The sequence below is a fragment of the Triturus cristatus genome, chromosome 4_2 (genome assembly GCF_964204655.1).
Source record: "Triturus cristatus chromosome 4_2, aTriCri1.1, whole genome shotgun sequence".
NCBI lineage: Eukaryota > Metazoa > Chordata > Amphibia > Caudata > Salamandridae > Triturus > Triturus cristatus.
Window position 1 is genome coordinate 41,586,100 of NC_140586.1, and position 17,523 is coordinate 41,603,622.

General features: G+C 48.1%; 1 protein-coding gene across 1 annotated transcript in view; it reads left to right on the forward strand.

The window, feature by feature from the left end:
* Window positions 1-17,523, forward strand: part of ACVR1B (activin A receptor type 1B) — a 142,855-nt gene that overhangs the window by 109,913 nt on the left and 15,419 nt on the right. Inside the window, exons 7-8 of the mRNA XM_085600350.1 lie at window positions 12,649-12,773; window positions 12,987-13,117. Of these exons, the coding sequence (XP_085456476.1) occupies window positions 12,649-12,773; window positions 12,987-13,117 (256 nt within the window). The remainder of the gene's footprint in view (window positions 1-12,648; window positions 12,774-12,986; window positions 13,118-17,523) is intronic.

Genomic DNA, 17,523 nt, shown 5'->3' on the forward strand with positions numbered 1-17,523 from the left:
TCAGTGAGAGTGAGTCTGTCAGTGAGAGTGAGTCTGTCAGTGAGAGTGAGTCTGTCAGTCTGTTAGTGAGAGTCAGTGAGAGTGAGTGTCAGTGAGAGTGAGTGTCAGTGAGAGTGAGTGTCAGTGAGAGTGAGTGTCAGTGAGAGTGAGTGTCAGTGAGAGTGAGTGTCAGTGAGAGTGAGTGTCAGTGAGAGTGAGTGTCAGTGAGAGTGAGTGTCAGTGAGAGTGAGTCTTGTCAGTGAGAGTGAGTCTTGTCAGTGAGAGTGAGTCTTGTCAGTGAGAGTGAGTCTTGTCAGTGAGAGTGAGTCTTGTCAGTGAGAGTGAGTCTTGTCAGTGAGAGTGAGTCTTGTCAGTGAGAGTGAGTCTTGTCAGTGAGAGTGAGTCTTGTCAGTGAGAGTGAGTCTTGTCAGTGAGAGAGAGTCTTGTCAGTGAGAGAGTGTCAGTGAGAGAGAGTGAGTCTGTCAGTGAGTGAGTGTGAGTCTGTCAGTGAGAGAGAGTGAGTCTGTCAGTGAGCGAGAGTGAGTCTGTCAGTGAGCGAGAGTGAGTCTGTCAGTGAGCGAGAGTGAGTCTGTCAGTGAGCGAGAGTGAGTCTGTCAGTGAGAGAGAGTGAGTCTGTCAGTGAGAGAGAGTGAGTCTGTCTGTGAGAGAGAGTGAGTCTGTCTGTGAGAGAGAGTGAGTCTGTCTGTGAGAGAGAGTGAGTCTGTCTGTGAGAGAGAGTGAGTCTGTCAGTGAGAGAGAGTGAGTCTGTCAGTGAGAGAGAGTGAGTCTGTCAGTGAGAGAGAGTGAGTCTGTCAGTGAGAGAGAGTGAGTCTGTCAGTGAGAGAGAGTGAGTCTGTCAGTGAGAGAGAGTGAGTCTGTCAGTGAGAGAGAGTGAGTCTGTCAGTGAGAGAGAGTGAGTCTGTCAGTGAGAGAGAGTGAGTTTGTCAGTGAGAGAGAGTGAGTCTGTCAGTGAGAGAGAGTGAGTCTGTCAGTGAGAGAGAGTGAGTCTGTCAGTGAGAGAGAGTGAGTCTGTCAGTGAGAGAGAGTGAGTCTGTCAGTGAGAGTGAGTTTGTCAGTGAGAGTGAGTTTGTCAGTGAGAGAGTGAGTCTGTCAGTGAGAGAGAGTGAGTCTGTCAGTGAGAGAGAGTGAGTCTGTCAGTCAGTGAGAGTGAGTCTGTCAGTCAGTGAGAGTCTGTCAGTGAGAGTCTGTTAGTGAGAGTGAGAGTCAGTGAGAGTGAGTTTGTCAGTCAATGAGAGAGAGAGTGGGTCAGTCAGTGAGGGAGAGTGTCAGTGAGAGTCTCAGTGAGAGAGTGTCAGTCAGTGATTGTCAGTGAGAGTCTGTCAGTGAGAGTGAATCTGTTAGTGAGAGTGAGTCTGGTAGTGAGTCTCCGTGAGAGAGAGTGAGTCTGTCAGTGAGTGAGTGAGTCTGTCAGTCAGTGAGAGTGAGTGTGTCAGTAGGTGAGAGTGAGTGTGTCAGTAGGTGAGAGTGAGTCTGTCAGTAGGTGAGAGTGAGTCTGTCAGTCAGTGAGAGTGAGTCTGGTGAGAGCGAGTCTGTCAGTCAGTGAGAGTGAGTCTGTGTCAGAAAGTGGCTCTGTATATACTGTTCCCAAATAGGTACAGGGTGTACAGAGTCCACAGTCCCCAGAGGTTTGGCAGAGGTTAAAGTTAGATATAACCTTACTCTTTAAAGTGGTAGCTTGGTCGAGCAGTAAGGCAGTATCAGAGGACAGTGTAAAGCATTTGTTGCACACACTCAGTCAGCAAATGGTCTCACACACTTAATAACTGCACTCTAGGCCAATGGTTTATATATAAAAAATATATGCTTGTTTCATTTTAGAACCAACAATAGGTATTAAAATATACTTTCTCAGAATGAGAGGCTTTATGTAAATACTTTTGCAGTATGCAATTGGCTTTTGTAGAAAGCTACAAGTGGTTGCAATAGGCAACACAATTGTAAACACAATAATGCATTGAGTTCAATAAAAGTTTCAAGTTATTTGCAATAGATTACTTTTAGGATTACTTTTGGGATTCCAGGACTGGATCCTAGATTCAGTCCTGGGTCAGTACTGGAAACAAGTGATAAAAGTTGACTTAGTTACTGTTGCGATTTTTAGACAATATTTTGCTATTTTAAAAGTTGACACTTAAAAAATATTTCATAGAAAACAGTCAATGATCCCCTATGGAAGAAAATTCAAGTTGCAGGTATAGTATGTTCTTGTTACTTTTGTAATCCAGTACTGGGTGCCTAGACTCAGTACTGGGACCTTTATCCAAAACAGGTAAGTAATTACGTTTTCACAATTTATACGATTTTTAAAGAATATTTAAAGTTTGCAGAAATCGACACTTAGAAGAAATTTCACAGAAAAACAGTCAATGGTTTCCTATGGAAGAAAATTGGGTTACTGGTAAGTACGGTTGTGAATATTTTTCAGGGTCAGTGCTGGACACCAAGATCCAGCACTGGGAGCTCAGCTAATAGCAGGTGAGTATTTTCGTTTTCGTTACTCAGCTGATTTTTGGTGAATATTTTAAGTTTTGAAAAGTCCACCCAAATTTCAGGAAAAACCAGTCAATGTTACCCTATGGAGAAGATTGAGTTATCGGCTTTGAGGTAAGTACTCGACTGGCAAAGCTAAGGTTCTGGGCACAGACTCAGGGGTCTCCCAGGGTCAGGAAGGTACAGTTGTTACACCCTCAGCGGCACAGGGGCAGCCGGGTGCAGAGTGAGTTAGGCCCAATGTTCTCCTATGGGAGGCAGGGGGGGCCTTGGTTGGTGGCTGCTGACTAGCAGGCCACGCGGCTGTGGGAGCTGGGCTCCTGGTCACTTGCTCAGGGCAAATGGGGAAGTAGATAGGTGCAAAGGTTACACTGCCAGGGCCACTCGGGCGGTTGGGTGCAGGGTGCTTTTGAGCCTTCGGGCGCTCAATTGATTTCAATGGGAAAGCTCCAGTTTAGAAAAAGACTGCAAGCTCGGGGACGAAGATTCTTCAGGTGCCACCACCACTTCGAGAGGTAAGTTGGGTAGTTGGAGCATAGGTAGGTACCCAGGAGTTGGGCACAGGGGGCCGCGGAGCGCCGGGTGCAGGGGTGCCTTTTGGTGTTGGGAAATCTTACCCTCTGTTGATCGCGGTTGGGGGGGGTACTTGGTTCTGAGGCTGCAGGCATCGTCAGGAGCGTCGAGGGAAGTCCTTTCGTGCTCGGGGTCACAGTCGCCGTGGGGTCGTCCTCGTGGTCTTTGTTCATTCCGGCACAGGCCAGGCTTGGCGGGTGCAGAGTGTGAAGGGTTCGCAGTTCCGAGCTGATGCCAGGGATTAGAAGCAGTGTTTGAGTAGAGCCTCTACTCATGGGAGTCCCAGGTGCTTAGAGCCAAAAGGTAGCCATGTCCTCCGGGGTTTGTGAGGTTGCTGGCCACAAGAGATGCCGGGTTGGAGCAGGAGCAGGTTTGAGGGTCGACAGGCCGGTAGGGCTGGGGCCAAAGCAGTTGGTGTCTTCCTCTTCTTAGCAGCTGCAGGGCAGGGCTTCTTTCTTCTTGCTCTTCTTTGTATTTCGGAATCTGGGGAAGGTTGGTTCAGGGTGCCCCTAAATACTAGATTTAGGGGCGTTACAGGTAGGTAAAGGGCAGGGACCAATGGGTTCCTGGGGTGGGTACACCCCCTATTCTGCCACTCTCCTGTGGGAGGGGGGCAGTAGCCTAGTCCTGATTGGGCAGGGCCTTCCATCTTCAAGATGGCGAGCGCCCGGAGATGTGCTTCACCTCGCCTCCCCCACCTGAGGGGTGGGGTTGGCAGGCTGGCACATCCCCTGTCCTTATTTGGGGTTTCCGGCCAAGCTTCCCGCAGAGTGGGGGTTGCAAGTGGCCTGGGGAAGCTCACAGAGACGGCATGCCTTTGAAGCTTCCCCCTGCCCATCCTGGGGGAGGAATTCTAGCACCTCGCCCAGGATGTGCATTGTTGCAGGCCCAGGAGAGCAGGGGCTCTCCTACCCAGGGTTCCAGCAACATGTCTGCTGTGTGGCAGCCTAGGCAGCCTCTCAGACCAGCCGTGGATTGTAGGTTAGGTTTCAGGGGGCATCTCTAAGATGCCCTCTGTGGTGCTTGGTACATTAAATCCCACACTGGCATCAGTGTGGGTTTATTGTGCTGAGCAGTTTGATACCAAACTTCTCAGTCTTCAGTGTTGCCATTATGGTGCTGTGGAGTTCGTATTTGACAAGCTCCCAGCACCATGTACTCTTAAATGGCAGCACTGCACTTACAGGGCCCAGGTATGGACCTGGGTACTGTAGGGGCACAGGGCTCATGCTCCTGTGCCCACACCACTGGCATAGGGCACCCAGCTAGAGGGGTGGCTGATGTATGCCAGGGCAGTGTAGGTTGTGGGCATGGCACACAGGGATGTGTGCCATGTCGACTCTCTGTTTTGTCCTGTATCCAGACACTCAGCCTGCCAGGGCAGTGTGTGTGTGTTAGGGCACAGGGCCTCTAAAGGTGGCACAATGAGTGCTGCAGCCCTTAAAGGCCTTCCCTAGTCACAAGGCCCTGGGTACCTAGGGTACCATTTACCAGGGGCTGACATGTGGCCAGGGTTTCTCAATTTGGGTTGAAGGTTTTGGTTTAGGGAAGGAACATAGGCCCTGGGCACCTGATTGGCAGGAGCCCTGGGCACACTCAGTCAAAGTACATTCAGCAATTCAGCAAAAAGTGGGGGCATACCATGCAAGAAAGATGGCACTTTCTCACAGTCTGTCAGTGAGAGTGAGTCAGTTTACAGTTTACAGTTTAAGTTTATTGTTTGATTACTTAAGATCATTACAAAAACACAAACCCCCCCCCCCCCCCCCCCAAATAAATACCACATTGAACTAAAACCTTATTGTCCAGAGTAAAATCCACATCACTTATCAGTAGGATTCAAGTTAAAAACAATTACATTAATAGCTTTTGGTTGGAACGACAGAGGAATAAGAACCCAAGGGGGTACTGGTGATCTCATTAGACTCAAGTTAATTAAGCTCTCCCTCAAATTGCCGTAAAAGTCTGCAGACTAGGTTCATGTATTTAGTTCCACGGCAAGCTAGTATCGACGAGGTACCCTCTAGCCAGCAAATCACCGCTTGCCTGCTAGAGCGAATGTTCAGCTCAATAAAAATTGGTTTCAAGTACTTTCTCCTTTGGTCTAAAGTGGCTGTACATGCGCATGTTAGATGGATTAATGTTTCTTTTTTAAAGCCACATAGTCTGCAGGACTCCGTTTTGAATGGCGTTTTCCACTGGGGGTATAAATCCTTAGCCTCATGCATACCCAATCGGAATTTTAAAAAACTAGTTTTTAATTGTGAGCTGAAATGGGCAGATAGATACGGTTGTGGCCTCAAGAATCTATATGTATTAATAACTGTCCACCCATGCCGCCGCTTGGAGAACTCTTGTTTGTCTGCCCATAGGGATTTCTTTTTGGCTGCGCTATTTACTATTTTGCCAAAGCTTCCACGATCCAGTCTTTTGGCCCATGCTGTTTGTATGGGCCAAAAGACTGGATCGTGGAAGCTTTGGCAAAATAGTAAATAGTGCAGCCAAAAAGAAGAGTGAGTCTGTCTGTCTGTGAGTGTCAGTGAGAGTGAGTGTCAGTGAGAGTGAGTGTCGGTGAGAGTGAGTGTCAGTGAGAGTGAGTGTCAGTGAGAGTGAGTGTCAGTGAGAGTGAGTGTCAGTGAGAGTGAGTGTCAGTGAGAGTGAGTGTCAGTGAGTGTGAGTGTCAGTGAGAGTGAGAGTGAGTGTCAGTGAGTGTGAGTGTCAGTGAGAGTGAGTGTCAGTGAGAGTGAGTGAGAGTGAGAGTGAGTGTCAGTGAGAGTCAGTGAGAGTGAGTGTCAGTGAGAGTGAGTGTCAGTGAGAGTCAGGGAGAGTGAGTCAGTCAGGGAGAGTGAGTCAGTCAGGGAGAGTGAGTCAGTCAGGGAGAGTGAGTCAGTCAGGGAGAGTGAGTCAGTCAGGGAGAGTGAGTCAGTCAGTGAGAGTGAGTCAGTCAGTGAGAGTGAGTCAGTCAGTGAGAGTGAGTCTGTCTGTCTGTCAGTCAATGAGAGTGTCAGTGAGTGGGTCAGTCAGTCAATGAGAGTGGGTCAGTCAGTCAGAGAGAGAGAGAGAGTCAGTGAGTGAGAGAGTCAGTGAGAGTGAGTGAGTCTGTCTGTCTGTCAGTCAGTGAGAGTGAGTGAGTCTGTCTGTCTGTCTGTCAGTCAGTGAGAGTGAGTGAGTCTGTCTGTCTGTCAGTCAGTGAGAGTGAGTGAGTCTGTCTGTCTGTCTGTCAGTCAGTGAGAGTGAGTGAGTCTGTCTGTCTGTCAGTCAGTGAGAGTGAGTGAGTCTGTCTGTCTGTCTGTCAGTCAGTGAGAGTGAGTGAGTCTGTCTGTCTGTCAGTCAGTGAGAGTGAGTGAGTCTGTCTGTCTGTCTGTCAGTCAGTGAGAGTGAGTGAGTCTGTCTGTCTGTCAGTCAGTGAGAGTGAGTGAGTCTGTCTGTCTGTCTGTCAGTCAGTGAGAGTGAGTGAGTCTGTCTGTCTGTCAGTCAGTGAGAGTGAGTGAGTCTGTCTGTCTGTCTGTCAGTCAGTGAGAGTGAGTGAGTCTGTCTGTCTGTCAGTCAGTGAGAGTGAGTGAGTCTGTCTGTCTGTCAGTCAGTGAGAGTGAGTCTGTCTGTCTGTCTGTCAGTCAGTGAGAGTGAGTCTGTCTGTCTGTCAGTCAGTGAGAGAGAGTGGGAGAGTCTGTCAGTCAGTGAGAGTGTCAGTGAGTGGGTCAGTCAGTCAGTCAGTCAATGAGAGTGGGTCAGTCAGTCAGTGAGAGAGTCAGTGAGAGAGAGTGGGAGAGTCTGTCAGTGAGAGTCTGTCAGTCAATGAGTGAGTAATTCAGTGAGAGTGAGTCATTCAGTGAGAGTGAGTCATTCAGTGAGAGTGAGTCTGTCAGTCAGTGAGAGTCAGTCAGTGAGAGAGAGAATGGGAGAGTCTGTGAGAGAGAGTCAGTGAGAGAGTCAGTGAGAGTGTCTGGCAGTCAGTGAGAGAGAGTGGGAGTCTCAGTGAGTCAGTGAGAGTGAGTCTGTCAGTCAGTGAGAGTGAGTCTGTCAGTCAGTGAGAGTGAGTCTGTCAGTCAGTGAGAGTGAGTCTGTCAGTCAGTGAGAGTGAGTCTGTCAGTCAGTGAGAGTGAGTCTGTCAGTCAGTGAGAGTGAGTCTGTCAGTCAGTGAGAGTGAGTCTGTCAGTCAGTGAGAGTGAGTCTGTCAGTGAGAGTGAGTCTGTCAATCAGTGAGAGTGAGTCTGTCAGTCAGTGAGAGTGAGTCTGTCTGTCAGTCAGTGAGAGTGAGTCTGTCTGTCAGTCAGTGAGAGTGAGTCTGTCTGTCAGTCAGTGAGAGTGAGTCTGTCTGTCAGTCAGTGAGAGTGAGTCTGTCTGTCAGTCAGTGAGAGTGAGTCTGTCTGTCAGTCAGTGAGAGTGAGTCTGTCTGTCAGTCAGTGAGAGTGAGTCTGTCTGTCAGTCAGTGAGATTGAGTCCTGTCTGTCTGTCTGTCAGTCAGTGAGAGTGAGTCTGTCTGTCTGTCAGTCAGTGAGTCTGTCTGTCTGTCAGTCAGTGAGTCTGCCTGTCTGTCAGTCAGTGAGAGTGAGTCTGTCTGTCTGTCAGTCAGTGAGATTGAGTCCTGTCTGTCTGTCAGTCAGTGAGATTGAGTCCTGTCTGTCTGTCAGTCAGTGAGAGTGAGTCCTGTCTGTCTGTCTGTCAGTCAGTGAGATTGAGTCCTGTCTGTCTGTCTGTCAGTCAGTGAGAGTGAGTCTGTCTGTCTGTCAGTGAGAGTGAGTCTGTCTGTCTGTCAGTGAGAGTGAGTCTGTCTGTCTGTCAGTGAGAGTGAGTCTGTCTGTCTGTCAGTGAGAGTGAGTCTGTCTGTCTGTCAGTGAGAGTGAGTCTGTCTGTCTGTCAGTGAGAGTGAGTCTGTCTGTCTGTCAGTGAGAGTGAGTCTGTCTGTCAGTCAGTGAGAGTGAGTGTCTGTCTGTCTGTCAGTCAGTGAGAGTGAGTCTGTCTGTCTCTGTCTGCCTGTCTGTCAGTCAGTGAGAGTGAGTCTGTCTGTCTGTCAGTCAGTGAGATTGAGTCCTGTCTGTCTGTCTGTCAGTCAGTGAGATTGAGTCCTGTCTGTCTGTCTGTCAGTCAGTGAGAGTGAGTCTGTCTGTCTGTCAGTGAGAGTGAGTCTGTCTGTCTGTCAGTGAGAGTGAGTCTGTCTGTCTGTCAGTGAGAGTGAGTCTGTCTGTCTGTCAGTGAGAGTGAGTCTGTCTGTCAGTCAGTGAGAGTGAGTGTCTGTCTGTCTGTCTGTCAGTCAGTGAGAGTGAGTATGTCTCTGTCTGTCTGTCTGTCAGTCAGTGAGAGTGAGTCTGTCTGTCTGTCAGTGAGAGTGAGTCTGTCTGTCTGTCAGTGAGAGTGAGTCTGTCTGTCTGTCAGTGAGAGTGAGTCTGTCTGTCAGTCAGTGAGAGTGAGTCTGTCTGTCAGTCAGTGAGAGTGAGTCTGTCAGTGAGAGAGAGTGGGAGAGTCTGTCAGTCAGTCAATGAGAGAGGGTCAGTCAGTGAGAGAGAGAGAGAGTCAGTCAGTCAGTGAGAGAGAGTCAGTCAGTGAGAGAGAGTCAGTCGGTGAGAGAGTGGGAGAGTCGGTCAGTGAGAGTCTGCAGTCAGTGAGAGCGTGGGAGAGTCTGCAGTCAGTGAGAGTGAGCCTGTCAGTCAGTGAGAGTGAGCCTGTCAGTCAGTGAGAGTGAGCCTGTCAGTCAGTGAGAGTGAGTCTGTCAGTCAGTGAGAGAGTGGGAGAGTCTGTCAGTGAGAGTCTGTCAGTCAATGAGTGAGTAATTCAGTGAGAGTGAGTCATTCAGTGAGAGTGAGTCTGTCGGTCAGTGAGAGTGAGTCTGTCAGTCAGTGAGAGTGAGTCAGTCAGTGAGAGTCAGTGAGTGAGAGAGAGCATGGGAGAGTCTCAGTGAGAGTCAGTCAGTGAGGGTGTCTGTCAGTCAGTGAGTGTCTGTCAGTCAGTGAGAGAGAGTGGGAGAGTCTGTCAGTCAGTGAGAGTGGGTCAATCAGTCAGAGAGAGAGAGGGTCAGTGAGAGTCTGTCAGTCTGTCAGTGAGAGAGTCTGTCAGTCAGTGAGAGTAAGTCAGTGAGAGAGTGAGTGAGGGAGTGAGTGAGTCAGTGAGTGAGAGAGAGAATGGGAGAGTCTCAGTGAGAGTGTCAGTCAGTGAGAGTGTCTGTCAGTCAGTGAGAGAGAGAGAGAGAGTGGGTCAGTCAGTGAGAGTGTCAGTGAGAGTCTGTCAGTGAGAGTGAGTCAGTCAGTGAGAGAGTGGGAGTCTCAGTGAGTCAGTCAGTGAGAGTGAGTCTGTCAGTCAGTGAGAGTGAGTCTGTCTGTCAGTCAGTGAGAGTGAGTCGGTCTGTCAGTCAGTGAGAGTGAGTCTGTCAGTCAGTGAGAGTGAGTCTGTCAGTCAGTGAGAGTGTCTGTCAGTCAGTGAGAGTGTCTGTCAGTCAGTGAGAGTGAGTCTGTCAGTCAGTGAGAGTGAGTCTGTCAGTCAGTGAGAGTGAGTCTGTCAGTCAGTGAGAGTGAGTCTGTCAGTCAGTGAGAGTGAGTCTGTCAGTCAGTGAGAGTGAGTCTGCGAGAGAGTGGGAGAGTGTCAGGGAGAGTCTGTCAGTGAGAGTGAGTCAGTCAATGAGAGAGAGAGTGGGTCAGTCAGTGAGAGAGCGTGGGAGAGTGGGAGTCAGTCAGTGAGAGTCTTAGTGAGAGTGAGTGACACTCACTCTCACTGACTGACACTCACTCTCACTGACTGACACTCACTCTCACTGACTGACACTCACTCTCACTGACTGACACTCACTCTCACTGACTGACACTCACTCTCACTGACTGACACTCACTCTCACTGACAGTCAGTGAGAGTGAGTGTCAGTCAGTGAGAGTCAGTGAGTGAGAGAGAGAATGGGAGAGTCTCAGTGAGAGTGTCAGTCAGTGAGAGTGTCTGTCAGTCAGTGAGAGAGAGTGAGTCAGACAGTGAGAGAGAGTGAGTCAGTGAGTGAGAGAGTGAGTCAGTCAGTGAGTGAGTCAGTGAGAGTGAGTCAGTCAGTGAGTGAGTCAGTGAGAGAGAGTGGGAGAGTCAGTCAGTGAGAGTCTGTCAGTGAGTGAGTCAGTCTGTCAGTGAGTCTGTCAGTGAGAGAGTGTGAGTGAGTGGGAGAGTCAGTCAGTGAGAGTGGGAGAGTGAGAGTCAGTGAGAGTATCCATGCCAGTGAAAGTGTCAGTGAGAGAGTCTGTGAGTGTCAGTGAGAGTGAGTCAGCCATTAATTCAAGGCATTTGCTGTTAGGGTGAGTTCTCTAAAGCTCAACTTTCATTGTGACAATGGTTCGAATATAAAACCCGTACATGTTTGCAGAGTTTAACGATTTGTGGCTATTCCTAATGCTCTGAGGTTAGTACATTATTATATGCAAATAAATATATGCAGAACAAATAAAAGAAACTATTATAGTGAAGACTTGAATCCGCATGTTCTGAAAACCTGTAATTTCCCATCTTTCAAAAGAGCACAAGCAGCAACTGTTTTAAAGCACTCATGCTTGTGCTCGTCATTGCTACTTTATATTAATCGATTTTATTTTAAAGTTACTCAATTAAGATAGAGAGACAGCACATCGGGTAAGGATTACAACGCACCTGAGAAAACACGTTGAACTCTTATCTTATCAAGCCCGGGAGTGGTGCGTGCGCATGCGCACAGTCTTCATTTTTTCAAGCACTGCACTCGTGCTTGTGGCGCGCCGCTGCGCGCTCCCGTAAGGTGGATGCCACCACAAGCACGAGTGTAGTGCTTGAAAAAGTGAAGAACGACGGCTAAAGGCCCTCCTATGCAGCGCATGCGGGCTGCGTAGGCGAGACCTAAAAAGAGGCTGCAGTGCCTAATGTGAGTGAGCAACCACCTCCATTGAGGGAATTGCACCTTTTAGAAATGTTCATGTGTTTTTTTCAGGTACAAGATTAATAATGGCTGATTAATGTTGGAGTCCTATTTTTTTTTCTAACTGGATTTTTTTTTCAGGAGTTCCAAGATTGTTATTTATATATTTTTTTATTTTTTGAAATGTCTGTTTTTTTTCACGAGGGAAGACAGTGTTTTAAACGGTCCATAATTGCAACGAGTAACCCCTATCACACACCTGTATCATTCCTGTTGTATTTCCATCCAGTGTGAAAGTGTACTGATTTAATTACTTTCAAACTTTTGTATTCAGAGATAAATGAATTGAGGAAAACATGTCACTATTAGAAGAACCAGTTGAAAATCAGTACAAATGCTCTTCACAGTGTCCAACCCTGACCGAAGTAAAGTGCTTTTATACAGTTTCTGTAGTTTTTCCAACCAAAAACCCAAAAGATGAAACTTCATTAGTTTAACCACAACCATGCTCAGATGGCTAGACCCGGCATAGCATTTGTTGAATTTCATAGCTTATCAAGAGTATCAGTCACCCTGCCTGTAAGAATTTTGAGGCCTATGAGCTAGTTGAATGCAAGCCCATTAGGGAGAGGTAGACTTAAGCAATTGCAGTTTGAAAATCTAATTTGACAGACATTTTTGTTTTCGGGTTCGAAGAGATCCAACGTGAAGAAAATGAGTTTCCCTAACCATATCTAAAATAGGGAACTTTTGAGTGGGGAAGGATATCTCTCTCTGGAGTTGATGAAAAAGCCTTTTTCAGGGAGCTGCTAGAATATACTCCAAAATCTGAATGAGGCACACCGTCAAAATCATGGGAACAAACAAATTTGGTAATTGACACTAAAACGAAAAAACAGACGGGATATGTAGAGCAGTCTTCTTCAGTGAGTGGCTCGTGAGCTAGCGGTTGACCTCCTGTACCTGTAAGCTGCTCTCCTGTGTGCAGCTTCGCCTAGTAAATTAGAAGATTTTGGCTGGTTGAATTATTACCTATACCAACATTGAAAAATATGTATTCAAGAGCGAAAATGTGTATATTTGCTGAAATGATAAGCTGATGATTGGAGAAAAATATATTTACAGTTGATAATTGAGTGATAAATCATGCAGCATTGGGGAGACTAACTAGGTTTTTTTTGTTTGTGTTTAAAAAAAAAATACACATTTTTATAGGCAGCCATGCCTAATGCACTACTATGAGTTGGTAATCTTGCATATAGTGGCCACTAATGGGTAGGACACAAACCTTATTTGCGTAATGTCTGTAAATTTGCTAAAAGACCTACTTATCGAAAGAGTAGTGTGATGATGAGGGTGGTAAAAAGCAGCAGTGTTTTTATACCAGAAGTAATGGAAAACCTTATCAGATTATTGAAAGAAGGGCTGGTCTTGTGGAGCTGGTTCCATTTTGTATGACACTCTCTAAAGGAAATGTAATAGTGGGCGAAGTGATGGTATCCGATAACCGACCAGTGCAAGACTTACCATTTATTTCAGAAGTTGAAGGAGTAAATACAGGCCCAAGCAGTTGAAATTCTGCTAGCTTTCAGCCGTGGCAGGTTTTTTTTTTTTCTGTTGGTGTTTGGGACGGGGGATGAAGCCCCCTGAGAGAACTTTTGATTCTATACGTAGAGTTGTGGTCCTAGTGATCTCGCTAATGCTGACATTGTGGCTTTTTCCTTTGTGCCCTTCAGATACATGGCTCCTGAAGTCCTGGACGAGACGATTAACATGAAACACTTCGATTCTTTTAAATGTGCCGACATCTATGCCCTTGGACTGGTTTACTGGGAGATTGCTCGCCGTTGCAACGCAGGAGGTAAATATAGGAAGGCTGAGACAACCTACATTCATAACCTCTTTTGACATCTTCCTACGCTTTTTATCCTTCACACTACTCCCTTTTCAAATTCTACAAAGTAGCCCAAGTACAGAAAAGCTTACACAACTTGCTGCAAGCTTTCCAATGCGTCTCATCAATTGATTGTGCGCTTTCTGTTTGTCTTCTTGCTCGTTTTCCACCCTACCCAAGGGGTCCACGAAGAATACCAGCTCCCATACTATGACCTGGTACCCTCTGACCCATCCATTGAAGAGATGAGGAAAGTGGTATGTGACCAGAGGCTGCGACCCAACATCCCTAACTGGTGGCAGAGTTATGAGGTATGATGACACACAGCAGTTTTGGTTTAAATTTCATTTGATTGCCTTCTTTTTGCATATTAAGGACAATGGACTGGAGTGTAACACTTTGGTATCAGTAGATTGGCAGCAGTCCCATATTCTGGGCTGAAAGAGACAAGAATGCGAGTAGGAACAGCAGGAGAACTCTTGGGGACTGTTCAGAGTCTCATGTTGAGTGCTAGGTAAATTATACTTTTATCCAGACCTTTTATAGATTGTCATTGCTAGACACAACACATGCAGACCACCGGATTAACAAGAAGGCTTTCCTAGATAGAAGTGTTTTTGTGACTTTTCCAAATGTAATCAGTAGTTCTTGCTTTTTTTGAGGATTTCAGTTGAATTGGTCATCAGAGTTCGCTCACTTGCTTTTGAAAGAGGTCTACATAAACCAAACATGCTCAATTTTGAGCCACATTGACCCGAGACATGACAGTTTTTGCACATATCCACAATAAATATAGATTTGAGGCATGTTAAGCTCTAGATACACATGGTCTGCATACTCGTGCCATCTACTGTTGGGCCCGGACTTGGGCAACTTGTTTTTCTTCAAAGAAGTCTTTTGAGTCACGATGTATAGTGACCCCTCCTATGACTAGTAATGTGCATGGGAATTGGCTCCTTTGTAAGATTGTTTTCTTTCTGCCATCGGATTTGGACGTGTTATCGAGCGAGCTCCGGATCTATTCCTCGTGGTGTTTGTTGTCAGGCTTACATGTGTATCCTCTCCGGTTGTTGTGAAAATACTGTCTTCATCCAGGTTTCTTCTATTGAGGTTTGACGATCGTGCTTCCCTCGTGGGGCCTTTTGACTAGTCTTTGCTTCTTCACATAGACGATGACCAGACGGCAATGAAAAAGACTCTCTTCCAATACTGGCCTCAGTGTCACATCCTTGGACCAACCACAACAGGTCTGCAACCTTTTTCTGTCTCCCGAACGCGATGTTCCAGACTTCCTTGCCGTCTTTTGAAAGACGACACTCCGGTATCAACATGATCGCAGACTTCCAGACCCGAAATGCAGTGCCAAGATGGAGATGACACCCCAATATATTTGTGTCCGGGACATCGAGGAACTATCGGAAGCTGTTCTGTTCACATTCAACCCTCTACAGTTTAGCCCTGAACCAAGCTCTCAGTCGGCGACCGAGTAACAGCCGCATCCGGAGGTGCAGCATGTACCGAGGACTTCGGTCTTGAGTACAGCCTACCAATCTCAGAGTGCACACTAACACTGTACACAGGCGGTGCAGGTGCCAAGCCCACAAGCCCCTCAACTGGTCTCTGGTCCACCACTGCCTGCGAGCCATGGTTGATTCCGGCAGAAGGCCTTGAAGCAGATACCGCTCCCTCCTCAGCGCTGAAAACAACTCTCAAAGCCTGACCGTCTGGGATGCCGGCAGCTCCGCTGGCACAGAATTTAACACTAAAACCCTGTTGGGCTCAGAAACCCAGCTTCCCACTTAAAAGCTTGCAGAGCCCTTCAGCGTGTCATTCGGTTCCAAAACCACTGGTGGCGGTCAGCTCCTACAATTTAGAGCATCCCATACTTCAACGACTCCAAGAACAGCTTGATGCACATCAAGAGTCTTCATTCACTCACAGACTGAAAAGATCTTGACCAAAGGCTGTAGACCATTCCAGGGAAGAAGAAACTGATCTTCAAGGAGCAGATTGCTCTGGAGCCTACATCTCCCAAGCACAGCAAAGGTCAGGACAGAAGAACTAGCCCAGTGCCCGCTCATCTTTCTGCCCTCACTCGCCTCCCTGTCCTCACTCGCCTCCTCCTTCTCCACTTCCTCCTCCTCCACCATATATGTACATCCTCCTCCTCCTGCGGGATCACCACATTCCTTTGGTGGTGTGTGCCCCTTGTACCTCTTGGACCCCATACGAGGCCCTTTTTGACCCAGAGCTTAGGGATGACCTATGGGACAGCTATAATGTGGATCCCTTGGGGTAACCCGGATCCTGACCTATATCTGTCAAAAACTTCCCCACCAGGGGACACCACTTCTTACCACAAAGTGATTTATAGGGGTGCCACCTTTTACAAGGTTGATGTACATACTGTCCAGGAACACGAAAACTTCCCAGTACAAACACTGTCCATCACACAGAGCACCCTGCAGTTCAGTTTCTGCCCATGCTCAAAGGTATGCTTAAAACCACACCAGACACCTTTAAGGAGCACGTTAAAGCCAGGGTTGTTACCCCAAGGATGGAGACGAAATATAATGCTTCGCCCACTGGGCTGCTTTATGTGGCCACCATCACATCTGTAGACCGCTTCCGCTGGACTCCCTGTGCTCCACACAGCGCGCTAACGTGCAAGGGACTGGTGACTCACCACCCTGATAAAGAGAGCAAGAAGATCGATGCAGCAGGCAGGAGAGTCACTGCACAAGAGAGTCACTGCACAATCCACCATGCATTGGAGGATGGCAAATTGAATCAGAATGCTTATTCGATATGATAGAGCTCACTGGAATGAGATGGAAGAACTTCTTCAGCACATCCCAGACCAATGCCGTCAGTGGGAACACGAGCGAGTCTCAGGGGACAAAATCATATCTAAGACCACTACCCACTGCGCCCTTGACATGGCTGATATTCCGGTTTTCCCCTACCTGGACGACTGGCTTCTGAAGGCAGAGTCCCCAGAGATGGTGCAACATCACTGCAGGTAACATCTCAGCTGTTATTCGACTTGGGTTTTTCGATCAATGTGCCCAAATCTCACCTGGTGCCCTCTCAACGCAACCTGTTCATAGGGGCGGTACTAGACACTACTGTGTGTCGAGCATTTCCTCCTCCTCAAAGAATTCTCGACATTCAGGAGTTGATCCCTTTATTCCACAATGGAGCGGTTGTTCCAGTTCTGAAGGTCCTTCGTCTGCTCGGTCTGTTCGCTTCCTGTGTTCTGTTGGTCAACCATGTGCGCTGGCACATGAGGGCGCTCCAGTGGTGCCTCCGCAGGCAGTGGTATCAGCACAACGGGGATCTCAGGGAGTCGATCAGGATCTCCAGAGAAGCTGCAGCGGATCTATCTTGGTGGAGCGTGGCGGGCAATCTGTCTCAAGGGAAGCCCTTCCATCTGCCTCTATCGGTGGCCACGGTGATAACGGATGCCTCCTCCCTAGGGTGGGGTGCTCATCTGGGGGATCTGGAGATCAAGGGTCTTTGGTCTCCAGAGGAAAGGTTGTTTCACATCAACCTTCTGGAATTGCGGGCGATTCGTTTGGCACTCAAGGCCTTCCTCCCTTCCCTTCGCGGTCAGTCTGTTCAAGTCCTGACAGACAACACTACCGCGATGTGGTATGTCAACAAGCAGGGAGGAGTGGGGTCGCATTGTCTCTGCGGAGAGGCTCTGCGTCTATGGTCCTGGGCTCAGGACCATCAGATTTGTCTAATGGCAAATCCTCTGGCTGGGGTGCTGAACGTACGTGCGGACAGTCTCAGTCGGCAGTTCTCCGCAGACCTCGAGTGGAGGCACCATCCAGAGGTGGTTCGTCATGTCTTTCGGACGTGGGGGACTCCTCGGGTGGACCTTTTCGCCACCCGCGAGAACGCGCACTGCCTGTCATTTTGCAGTCTCCAGTAACCGATGCAGGGAGCGTTGGGGGACGCGTTTCAGTTGAGTTGGGGCTCACAACTCCTTTACGCGTTTCCTCCCATACCCTTGATTCCTCGGGTTCTGAGGAAGATTCGCCAAGACCGGGCCCAAGTTATATTGGTCGCCCCGGATTGGCCAAGAAGTGTGTGGTATACAGATCTTCTCCACATCTCCTCGTGCCCTCCGCTCTATCTCCCTCTGAGGGCAGACCTCCTCTCGCAGTCGGAGGGGCAGGTTCTACACCCCCACCTCCAGAGCTTACACCTTCATGCCTGGAGATTGAACGGGGCAACCGGAGTTCTTTCTCTCTCCCGCCTGATGTGGTGGATGTTATTTTATCGGCCAGGCGACACTCCACCAAGTCCGTTTATTCATATAGGTGGTCTAAGTTTGTTAAGTGGTGTGGAGAGAGATCCAATGACCCTTTAAAAGCCCACCTTTCTAATGTGCTTCAGTTTGCTCTTTCCTTGGCTCAGCAGGGTCTGTGCTGTGGCCACGGTCAAGGGGTATCTATCGGCCTTATCGGCTTTTCTATGTCTTCCTGATCAACCGTCATTATTTAAATCTCCTATTGTACTGAGGTTTATCAAAGGCCTTACAAACAGGTTTTCACCTACTCCTTTTGTAATGCCACAGTGGGACCTTAATCTTGTCTTAACTTTTCTGATGGGGTCTCCGTTTGAGCCTCTTCATAGTTGTCCTTTGAGGCTGATGTCCTTTAAGACGGTCTTTCTTGTAGCCATAACCTTGGCAAGGAGGGTGAGT